The 12154-nt window shown below is 52.6% G+C and overlaps 1 protein-coding gene across 5 annotated transcripts in view; it reads right to left on the bottom strand.

The window, feature by feature from the left end:
* Positions 1-12154, bottom strand: part of Nfatc2 (nuclear factor of activated T cells 2) — a 123812-nt gene that overhangs the window by 22456 nt on the left and 89202 nt on the right. For all 5 annotated transcript variants that reach the window (XM_063248152.1, XM_063248155.1, XM_063248151.1 and 2 more), the window contains exon 9: positions 10360-11049. In XM_063248152.1, the coding sequence (XP_063104222.1) occupies positions 10360-11049 (690 nt within the window). The remainder of the gene's footprint in view (positions 1-10359; positions 11050-12154) is intronic.

The following is a 12154-nucleotide window of genomic DNA, read 5'->3' as shown; positions in this document are numbered from 1 at the left end:
ATTGATCACCACAGGAGGATGTTAATGAACCAAACCATTATTTTAAAAACTGGTAAATAAAGGGGGAAGAATCAAGCATTCATCCCGCCTTCCCTATATGAATTCTGCCATTGTCCATGCAGGGAAGTTTCCCTTTATAGAACTTTTTTCCAGCTCACAGAAGGGGAAGTGATGGCCAAATAAGAATAGATCACCATTTTGCAATAATGCACCACAGAGTTAACAGAGCTGGGTATTCACTGTCACCAGAATGGGTATCACCAAAGAGGGTTGCGATGAGACCACAAGCTCCCTCCTCACGAGGGTGTCATCGCCGATGAAGTGGCTTTGCCCAAAAGAACTCAGCATGACTCCACTGCACCTCTCAAGTCAGCTACTGATGTAAAGGTCACGCAGAGGACAGAGGACACGGCGAATCTCACCACGGGGACACAAGCAGTACAAGCCATGCTGTGAGAAATGCCACAGGACACACTACCTAGTTCTTTTCACCAAATAAATGGCTCGATGCTGCTCATGACATCCTCATTTTGATCTTTAATCTAAAGAACCTCTAGACTGAGACAGATTTATGAACCTGGGCTAACCCCTGATGCAAACAAACAACCACCTAATAAAAACAGAATGAAGGAGAAAACCTTTCACAATGTTTATAAGTGAAAGTTGGATCACAGTCTACTCTGTGATAGGAAGAAAGTGTTATTTGCAGGTATGCTAATGGTGTAAAGATACATACTGAGCACCAATACAGGAAATGACATAATGTCTCGGATTTGCTTCAAATTACTGCTGAGCAATACAGGTGGGGAAGGGTAAAGTAGAAAAAAAATCACATCAGCCTCGAGGTGACTCCCCAGTTGCTGTGGGTGGTGGGTACACCGGGGTACACTCTGAGAGCCTGCTATTTATATACGCTCCAAATATTTTGCCATGAAAATCTTAGCCCTATTTAAAAACCTGACCCTGTATCCACAAGGAGGAGGAAGACAGACAGACAGACAAAAGAAGCAAAGAAGAGCCCCATGCTGCATGCAGGTCCTCGTAGAGACGAGAGGTACTTTTGTAACCAAAGTCACAAATTCAGATGCCGCCTGAGTTAAGATAGGAAAGCTGTCAGCCAAGAAGTAGACGGCGGGGTGATAAAACACCACCACTGGGAGGCGAAAGCAGGGCCCGGGCTGTGGACAAGCCTGTGCTGTCTCCAGGGAGGTGGCCCCACTTGGGCTGGCCGTGGCTCTGACCCCACATAGCTGCCACGCAGACCCCGGGGACCCCGGTGGCCAGATCCTTGGCTTTCTGAGGGAAGCCGGAAGTCTGTATTTTTGTGTGTAATCCCCTGGTTTTTAAATGTTGGTATCTAATCCAAAACTCTTTTTTTAAATACTGTGCGGGTGGGCCAAACAAAATAATCTGCAGGCTGAACGCAGCCCGCGGAACACCGGTCAGCCGCCCCTCTCCCAAGTGCTAAAGCAGACCACAACTCAATCCATCTGTAAGGAGCGGAGAGGGCGCTTTAATCAACTTGGGGTCAGTTCTTTTTTAGGCATCCAATAAAGCTGAGAATTCAAAAGACACCACTGACTTCCAGAAATCTACAAGAACCGGCTGCGGAACATTTCAAAGGCATCCACCATGTCGTCGGCTTATGCAACAGAACTACCACTTGGTCCAGAATTTCGGAAATTAACAACCAGAGAGTGTCCCCTCAGCTTTCCTGGGGTAGTGGAACTAACGGGCTTCAGACGAAACCCATTTGTTAAGTTTGCAGACTGCCTGGGACCTTGGTGCCAACTGCTTGCAACAGAAAATCCCATCATAAAACCGAGCTGGGAGGCGCCTGGTAACACGACCCAGGGCTCTCTCCACTTGGGTTGCTCTGCTGGAGATCTGGTTTCATGGCAATTTAAAGGGACGAGACAGATGTCATCTCCCAAGCTGAGAGTAGCAGGGTTGGTTGCTGAGGACCAGAACAGACTCCTTCAAATTCAGCCCTCGGTGTCTCTGACTCACCTGCAGACAGATTCCTGACACTTGGATGGGCAAAGCAGACCCAGCCTGTCCTTAATAAACGGTCTCAACTTGACCAGATCCCAGCATCAATAAAAAATTAAATAGGTGTCAAAAATGCCATGAGGAGAGCCAAGAAAATGGTTTCATCATTCCTCAAGAACAAAGACCCTTTTCCCCCCACCAGGATGAAAAGTAAAAGAAAACTGGTGTAAAATAAACTTGAATAGATCCAAAGTAAGAAGAAAGACCAAAATTATTCCTGCACGCAACCACCACCCCTAATGCACCAGCATCTGAATTTCCTAAGATGGAGCAAAACCAAAGCTACTTCCTAAAAGGTTATTTTGTGTGAGAGTTTTGTGGGTTTCTCCCGAGGAAAACAAAACTTGGCTGTTTATCCAGAATGGATTTATTAATGGAGGGGAAGGTAGGGGACATTCAGAAACATCCAGTGTATAAAGTAAGATCGGATCAACTGCCATCCAATTCATAGACGCAACTAAATTATTTTTCAACTTTTTTTTCAGTACTAGGCATTAAATCTAGGCCCTTTTTATTTATTCCCCCTTTTTTAAAAATCTTGACCCTGTCTGAGTCTATAACTTGAGATGTCCGTCCATCTGTCTGTCTGTCTATCTACAGATATATCACAAAAATTCTGGCTTATTTTGGGTGTGGCTCGGCTGAGTAAAGACCATTCCCAGCCTATAGTGTTGTTTTGATAATGTCCCCAGTCCTCCCCCCAAGGGGCTGCATGTCAGGAAATGCCCAGCACATGGCACCCGGGCAGGGAGGTGAATCCCATGAGCCTCTTCCTACACCTTATTCTGATAGGAATGAAATAAGGAGAACACCTTTAAAATGTCTTAAATGATGAGCTGCCCATACACACTGTTCAACCAAGCACCTTCCCGTCACAAGGACAATCATTTGTTACAGCCAGAGACAGCCCCATTTGGAGGTGGACACTAAATGCAGCACAAATGACTCAGGCAATTAAGAATACTGGTTTGGGTGGATGACTGACCAGCCGATCGCCGGCATGGGGCGGTGTCTGTCTTGGTCCCTTTACGGGGAGCTGTCTGCTCTCGGGGAGGCCGATGCTGCTCTGGAATGTGGGCTGAGTGGACAGGAAGTCTGGGAACGGACTTGCTTGCGGTTTGGTGGCTTTTGACCTCCAAACGCAAGCACACATTCCTCTGGAAACATCTGCTTTGCAGAATTTAAGAAAACGGCTGTTTCTGGACAGGGAGGCAGCTGGCTGGTGGCTTTCTGCAAAGCGTGTCTCATTTGGGATGAAAATGTAAAGTCTATAGAAGGAAAGGGCGACCGCAGAGCGGGAACGAAGCTGTCATGGGGGGCAGATGCCTATCTGGGGTCCACTCTTCCAGGAGAGAGACTCTGCTATGGGCTCAACTACGTGATCTTCAGAGAGCAACTCTTGCCAATTTTGTGGGGTCCTCTGTGGTCTGCAGCATTTTCTGAACTCTGGGACTTTTTAATGAGACTGGCAAGTATCCTTTGCTGAATTACCAGGAGATGAGGGTGAGGAGAATCCAGGCTGAGTCCACCTCTCTAGCACTTCTTCAAAGGTCAGCTTTGCCCCTGCTACCTCCAGAGCCCAGAACTGATGGAGGATTACAGCAGGGATGCCGAAGGTGGTGGGGCGAGGGTATGCTGACCACTGATCACTGGCCCTGCACTCCAGGTCCTGGGCATGCGCTGTAAGGGTCTCACTCTTACAATACCCGGAGAACTGGGAGCCACTGGCATAACTTGCCCAAAGTTACAGAACAGAAAGGTGGCAAGACACTTCTGGAGGCCAGGCCCCACAGTGAGAAGCCACCCTGCAGAGGCCCACATCCAAGGCTGGGCCCATGGGCCAGCAGCCCCATTCCGGAGAACAAGCCCCGTTCCCTGAGTGACAGGTGCACAAGGCCATCCGTCCTGCTGCCTGTGATACCCCGAGATCCCACCCACAGGGAGCCTGTGTGGGTATTTTACTACCTTTTGTAGAAGAAAGGTAGAAAATAAGGACAAATGTCCACTTGCAGCTGCTCGTGACTGCATAAACTCCGGAGCACGCCTTGCCAGGAGAAGCGGGTTAAAATAATCTCACACAGACGATGCTTTCGGTCCTGCAAAGGCCTCTGTACCTAACGAAAGTTACAGCATTACAGGGCTGATGCTGGGGGGCAGTCTAAATGGGTACCCCAAGGAGGGGTGATAATGACTCAAAAAGGTTGAGAAAAATGCCCTAGAAAGAGAAAAACTAACATCAGAGGGAAAAGCAGAAACGAGAATGAGGTTTTTGCTGGATTCCTTCAATACTATTTTTTCATTTTTGATGTACTCTAAAATGAACATAAGAAAGAATGCTGCACAAGCCCTCAGCAGGCACGTAGTATTTTGCTGGTGTCCTGCACAGGTGACCCCATGAATTAAATGAGGTGTTGGTGGCGTCGGATGATTTCTGGAACAGCACATGACCCTACATGATGACACCAGGTATCCCACTTGGCCAGGTACAGCTGCACGGTTCTCACCAGAACAAGAATCCCCGGTTGCTGCTGTAGAGCCCCAAATGGAGGCCGGGCCTCAACAAGGCCCCAGGGGACTCTGTGTGCCAGCTGACCCGCAGCTGCCTGGTCACAGCCCCCACGAGACCCGCCTGGCCCGCTGCGCACAGGGCAGCCGGCCACAGACTGCTCCTCCTCACTGGCTCCTTCCCACCTCCTGCCCCTAGAGGGTGTGCCCTGTGCCCATGCCTGCCTCGCCTGCTTCTCACGCACGGGCACAGCCTCTGGGCACAGAGTGCCTCAGAGGACACTCCAGCCTCTCTAGTGGCACAGTCAGAAGGACTCGGGCCACGGGTCCACACTCCACCAGGGGCAGAGTCCTCACAGTCCCCAGGCTGAGGGCATCCTCCCTCTGGGCAGAGAAGCATCCCAAGGTCCTCCAAAGAGGGTGACCTCAGTGTACCCTGGCCCCGCCCACCCTTCTGCCCACATGGAAGAAAAGGGGCATGCGGGTGAGGGAGCCCACTGCCAAGTACCACAGTAGTCAATTTTTCTTCCTCCTTCCCAAAAACATTTTTAAAATGTGAACTATGACAAGAAGTCAAGGTGATTAAAGCTATAACACAAACAGCCGCTAATAGTTATGAACGATTCTCTTGGCCAAGCACAGAGCATATGCGCGACACGCCTTGACTGTCTGCTCACTGCATTCAGCACGGCCGGAGGCATCAGGAACTGCGGTCACCTCCATTTTACAGGCGGGGAAACCGAGGCACAAGGAGACTTGCCCAAGCACGCCGTTGGTGGTGGACCCTGAGCCGGTTAGCAGCTTAGGTCTGAGTAAATACCGAGCAAAGGGAACAAGGCAAAGGGAAGACGAAAGCCAGATCAAACAGAAAAGGAAACACACCAGCAGGCCGCTGCCTGGCACAGTCCGCATGGCCCGGCTGAACCCTTGGCCTGTGCCACCTGGAGCCACCTCCACGAGGAGTTACGCAGAGGTGACGTGGTGAGTCTGCACCCGAGGGGCTCTGCCGAGGGTAGAGGGAAAGATGTTCCTGCAGCCCAGGTGAACAGGACACTCACGCTGCTCCTCGGCTGCCTGGAACCCCAGCCTCTGGGCCTCACACTCAGGTCCTCCTCTGCGACGTTTCCATTTTTCATGTGCTCTTATCAAGCAAAAGAGGGCCAGGTGTTTAAGCTCCCCAAACAGAGGTAACCTATTGAAGGCACCAGGAGAGCCTGAACAGCAGGCAGGGCTGCTGCTATCAGTAACAGTGTCCCTCTCCCTGAGCTTCTTCGGGAGCCACATGTGTTCTGTTGGCAGCTTGAGGTTCAAATCTTGATGCACCTTTAGCAGTGGAAGATGGATCTCCCGAGTGAGGAGACAGCTGGAGGACAGTGAGCAGCTGGCTCGGGCAGGTGATCCTGCCCCACCCCCAGGTCACTGGGAGGGCTGGACCCAAGTTCAGAAGGCGGCACGCGACTACACTTTAATGACTTCTGCGGACTGCGTGTGGTATATAAATGGGTACGAGCACCATGGAAAACTGGCAAGAGCCCTGCTCCTGGCCAAATAAGCAACTGAAATGTATTTGTCTGGGTCCAAGATAAAGAGCTCAAGAATGCTCAGAGTTTCATTCAGAAAACTGGAAGCCACCCAGATGTCCTTCAGGACGAACAGGATGGTGGGAGCAGAATCCACCTCAAGGAAAAAGAATGAATTCAGCCACACCCACGACAGGGACCAGTCTCACGACCTTGAGGTGGACAGAAGAAAGCCAGAAAGGACACAATGTACTTCCCAGAGGGATTTAGAAGCCACGAGGTGGCTGCTTTTGCAAAAGGGACAGAAGGACACAGGTGCGTTTTCTGTGGTGCTGACAAGATTGTGTCACAATCTGGGCAGTAATTCGGGGCATAGCCCACTTGTGATATTCGCAGGGTGCACTACTGATTTCTTGATGAGTGCCCACTTCAGTATTTACATACAGAGTGAAATATTCAAGTTCATTTAATTAGCGCATTTCAGTGAGTACTTTTTAAGTACTTTGTATTTGGAATAGAGAAACAGACTTTAAAAGGAGCAGACTGACCCACTAGCACACACATTCTCTCACCCCCACGTGCACACACACACACATACATGGCATGGGCTGTCCTTGGCCATGGACAGGGCTCTAGCCAGCACGAAGACCACATCCTTCCTCCCCACGAGGTCAGGGGTGAGCTCTGAGTTAGGCCGCACCTCTGCCCTCATGGCCCTCCTGTTTGTGGCTGAGTCTCTAGGGTGCTAGTGTATGCCCAGCCCCCAGAGTCTGCAGTGCACTTTGCGGTGAGACAGCCCGGTGACCTCAAAATCCCCAGGTCAGCTGTGGGGTCAACATGGCTCCTGGGACATGCTGTGCACGGACCAGTGAAAGTCACATCCGAGGCCCCTCGCCCTGCTCGCCTAGCCTGGGTGCTAAGAGGAGGCCACTTCAACCTGACACAAAGGAAGCGGTCAGGGGCTTGCACCGTGCACATGTGGGCAATTCCAGGTGCACTTTAAATAGCCGTGCCATGGAAACAGTGTGTAAAGCACACCTTCCACAAAGCTGCGCCCTCCCCGCCACGGACCAGCCCTGGGAGCTGCATTCTTCAGAGCTGGCTGGGTCTAAAAGGAAGTACAGGGACCCCCAACCCGGGGGCACATCTCCAGGGGGTGCCTGAACCACCGATTATCCTGAGGAGTTCTGTGGGTACTGAGTTCACCTGCCTTAGGCACAGTGAGAGAAGAACAATGGTAACGAATAATAAAATAGCGTTCAACAATATATTGTAATAAATGTGATTTCAGACTTAAGCACTTTTTAAAAAAAAACTTAGAATTGTTTATTTCTAGAATGTTCCACGTAATATTTTGGACTGTGAATGATTAAAATCAAAGAAAGAAAGCCCCTGCATAGAGGAGACTATGACAACATTTTCTTCTCTTAAAAACTTTCCCTCCAACTCTTGCTTCTTTATCATTCATTTCTCCAAGGCAGCCAGAGAGATCTTTACAAAAAGTAAAGATCGCATGGCATCACTGCCGGAAACCCAGAAACCCAGCCACCACAGCCTGCTGCTCCGCCTCGTAGCCTCCACACCTGCTGTTCCCTCTCCCCGAAACACCCTTCCTTCAGATCTCCCGAGTGGCCCTTCCCACCCACAGTCTGCGGGCCACACCCCAGCCCACAGCCTCCCGCTCTCACTGTCTGAAATCCACTTGCTCAGCCATCATCTTACATGCTGACCCCGGCGCCTTGACCAGAAAGTATCGCCAGCAAGACCCAGGGCTGCTCTGTGCTGTTTCACAGAGGCTTTGTGCAGGGTCCTCAGCCCTCCCAGCAGAGAACACAGAGGCCGCGCTCTGGAGCTCAAGGAAGCGCAGGCCCCCATCAGTGGGGTCTCCAGCAGGCATGCAGGTGGGGGACATGCGCGAGGCGTGAGAGGGTCTCCACAGACGCCCAGGTCATGGCCAGCCTCGGGGAAAAACCCAGCCAAGTCCGGGGGGCTTCCCGGGACCCCAGGGAGATGCAAGTCAGCTTTCAAGATGGGTGCTTGTGTCTGTCTAGAATCAGAGGCCTCCTCCCACACGCACCCACCTGCTCGCTTCCTCTCCCAGCGGCAGAGCCTTCCCGGGCCCTGGGCACACGAGGGCTGGGCTCTCGCCCTGCTTCCCAGAAAAGCCAACTTGGACAAAACCCCCAGGCAGACAGCAGCAGACGAGTTACTTTCACATTTTTAAGCTGTGGAATCTTCTGCAGAGGATCCCTCCTGAAATCCCACGGGCAGGGCCCACAAGAACGCACTCCACCCAGAACAATCTCACTGAGCTCAGGGCTCCGGCTGGGAGCACACCCCACACCGAGGGCCCAACCGGATCCACAAGGACGCCTCGGGGCTCCACTCAGCTGCTTCCTCTGTGACAGAAGTTAGCCCAACCTGGGGCTGCTCCACACACTTGTGACTACCTGGGCCACCTGGACATTGTGGTCTCCCAACCAAGGTGCTCATGGTCAGTCTTCACATGGGATGACGGACAGGATGGGAGACTGCAATCAGACCCTCTGGGGACTAACTCAGCACCTGGCACGGACAGCTGGAGACACCCTGCCCTGCTTGGACACTCATGTGGTCCTAAAGTACCTCGCCTCCCACACGGTCTCCAGATGCAAATGGGGACAGGTGCAGTTACAGCCTGGACTCCCCGGCAGGCTGTCTAGGTCGCACTCTCTATGCTGACAGCCGTTTCCAATAAGCACCAAGACTTCCTCTTAGCCATTTCCGATGCAAGTCACCACAGGACCGATGGGACACCGGTCTCCACTGCACAAAGAGCAAGTAGCTTTCACTCTGTGCTCGATTATTCTGGCTCAGTCAACCAATGAGTCGCACAGCAACACTCAGGTCGGCTCTGTAAGGCACTCGGGATGGGATGTCCTATACCGAGTGGCCCCCCGGTCTTAGCTCAATCAATTTAGGTGACCTTTTAGGTGGGTGGTGTCACCAGAGAGAGGACACAGAAACTACTAGAAGTCACAGACTCTCCCGATAACTTGGCCCATCAAGACTCTGTGCAAAGTCTGAGTGAGCATTAAAGGATTTTCCTGGCACCCAAGTGTCTGAATATAGGCTTTATCGTAACTACTGTGGGCGTTTTGAAGCTCTCTGGCAAATTTTCTACTCCTGGGCTGAGTTCCTGAGAGCTAATTTTACTAAAAAATTGAGTTTTGAGGGTGTAGACAGAAGATCCTTAATCCAACATCTCAAAATGTTCTGAAATCCAAAACCAAAATTCAAAAGCACCAACATGATGCTCAAAAAATTTCAGATTCTAGATATTCTGGATTTCAGATTTTTGCAGTAGGGATGCTCAATTGGCAAAGTCTTTACAAATATTCCCAAGCTGGAAACACTTCTGGTGCCAGGCTCTTTGTGTGTGAGCCACCACGGGCTATGAAACACGGGCACCCTGCCCCTCGTAGGGTTTCCTTCTCTTAAGAAACTCCCGCCACTTGCTTGCTTTCCCCAACTCTCCAGAGCCCTCAAGAAAAGGCTGCTGTGCCTGCCCCCCCTCCCCGCCCTGCAGCGCTTCCTCACTGATCTCAGGTGAGCCTGATCCATGCAACTCGAGCCCTTCCTTCCCAGACCCAGATCAGCAGGCCACAGCGCTCTGGCCACCCCGGGAGCCTTCCTGCATCTCCCCCTGGGCCCGCCACCCTCCACTGGGCTCACACAGCTGAAGCCCACTGCCACCCTCCCATCAGTGTGCTCTGTGTCCCCCCAGCCCAGCCGCCTGGCCACCCACAAGCCCTATTCATGCTCCTGCGCTCCTGCCGCCGAGGGAGGCCGCTCAGTGGCCACTGGGCCTCCTTCCTCCCCGCCCCTCCTGCACAAGCGGGCTGTGGAGTGGGCTTTCTCTCCAGGAAGAGGGGAGGCTGGTCTGCCTTCCTTTTTGCTTTCCTATCCTCAGTCTAAATCTGGCAACCGGAATGAGAATGGAAACAGTGAAATGACCTAGCTCGTGACCTTGGGAGACAACACGCCTGTAGGCAGAACCTCCTGCCTTTGCTTTGTCTACTGGGGTGCTAGGAGGGGACATTTGAAACTGTAACCACCCACCGCCAAAGCTCCTGCTGGGAGCCGCTAGCTGCACAGCATGACAGGCCATCTTACTGGAGTCCCTAAATTAAGTGGGGACCCGAGTCCTACAAGGGTGGGGAACACACTGTACAGAAGCCATTCAGTGACCTTTGGGCGGGGGGACTTTCCTTAGAGGCAACGAGAAAACAGAGCATCTTACCGTCATCCAAGTAGGTCTGGTCCAAGTTCTGCTCCTGTTTAATTGTGACTCCTGTGGGCAGCGCTTCCTTTTGGTCACTGACTGGGGGTCCGTTTTTGGCGGCTCTTTGGCTTGGGGTGTTCTGCTGCTGAATAACTGTGGGGTAGGAGCCCGGGCTTAGCCGCTGACCTTGACTGACCGGAGGCAGGCCAGGCCGGGCAGTGCCAGGTGCAAAATTCTCGCAGTACATGATGTGCTGGAACTCCTGGTGGCTCCCGCAGCGCAGCTGCTGGTTGGTGGGCGAGTAGTGGATGACCGGTGAGGCCTGCTGGTTGGCAGGCGCGGGGTGGAGCAGGGCTGGGTTCTGACCCGGGGAGCCTGCGTGCACCAGCACGGAGCGGTGGGTGTCCGCAAGGGACAGGGGTGTGGTCATGAGGGGCGGCTGCTGGTAGCCCAGCAGGCTGGGGCTCAGGCTCTTGCTCCGCTGGTAGAGGACGGCCGCTGGGTTCTGCTGCTGGTAGCGGGCGTCAGGGGAGGACAGCCCTGAGCGGAATTGCTGGCAGGGAGCCATGGTGGCCACAAGGCAGGATGGGGACTCGGCCACCATTGGGTGCTGGGGGTAGTAGGGCTGGCTCCCCAGGCCCCCATGGGCGGGGCTGCAGATCAAAGAGGGGTCGTACTCATCGCTGGGCTCCGTCTTGATGGCTGGGACTGCCAGGAGAGAAAAGCACACGGTTGTACCAACCACAGTGAGTGGACAGGGTCAATGCTTCAGGAGCCCAGATGGCTGGGACCAAGGAGTTGAGCTCTGCCACTACCATTGGCCAGAAGGCTCCCTGTGCAACCGTCATAACTTGGAAACTTTACCCTGGCAGTGACCAGAATTACAGCTCTTTCCAATTTGGAAAGGCAGCTGGGGGCCTGACTCGGCACTGGAACCTTCATGGCCTCATCCCAGAGGAGGAAGCTCAGAGTATTTAAGACCATCCCTCCCGCTAACCAGGGGATACATGGAATCCCAGCACTCTAGGAGGCTGAGGCAGAAGGAGTATAAGCCCCAGCCAGCCTGGGCAACTTAGTAGCTTGTGAGACACTGTCTCAAAAGAAAAAAAAAAATTTCTAAAGCAGCTGGGGATGTAGCTCAGTTAAAGAGCCCGGGTTCAACCTCCAGAACCCAGCTCTGCTCCACACACACACACCTCTTTTGCCCTGACCCTGGCAGGTCCACCTTATCCTCACTTCCCTTCATACCACCCGTCACCCCTGAAACTCTGTCCACGTCTCCTAGATTCCTGAGCCCCTTCCTCTGGAACACAGGCTCCTCCCAGGGAAGTTTTTGTTTTGTTGTTATTTTTGGTACCAGGAATTGAACTCAGGACCCTGCGCTTGCCAGGCAGGCACTGTGTCACTGAGCTACATCTCTGGCCCCCCAAGGGCAAGTTTTTGCTTGTTTTGTTCAGTGCTGGATCCTCTGAGCCCAACACAGCGGTTAGTACTCAACTGATGTTCAGACTTTTTCTTTTTTGGACCATGGAACAAGCAGATCGTAGCTGTTCTGTAATACTTTGAGAGGATGAGACCTTCTGGCTCAGGCCTCAGTTTCCCCACCTGTTACCTTGCAGTAACAATCACCCTGCCCAATGAGGGTGTTGGGAAGATTAAACAAGACGGGTGCGCAGGCCACAGAGCACGGCCACCAGCGGGCAGGCGGCCTTAACACCCGCCGCAGCTGCTGTGCTTTCTAAGCATTGTTACTACCATGACCTGCGCAGTCTCATAAGCATCCCTTTCTGCCCGCACCCCAGTGCCAATCATC

Source organism: Cavia porcellus, unplaced genomic scaffold, assembly GCF_034190915.1.
Source record: "Cavia porcellus strain 051 isolate PalLab524CR breed Dunkin Hartley unplaced genomic scaffold, mCavPor4.1 scaffold_5, whole genome shotgun sequence".
Classification (NCBI taxonomy): Eukaryota; Metazoa; Chordata; class Mammalia; order Rodentia; family Caviidae; genus Cavia; species Cavia porcellus.
Note: the sequence above shows the minus strand (reverse complement) of the source record. Positions and strands in the feature narration are given on the sequence as shown.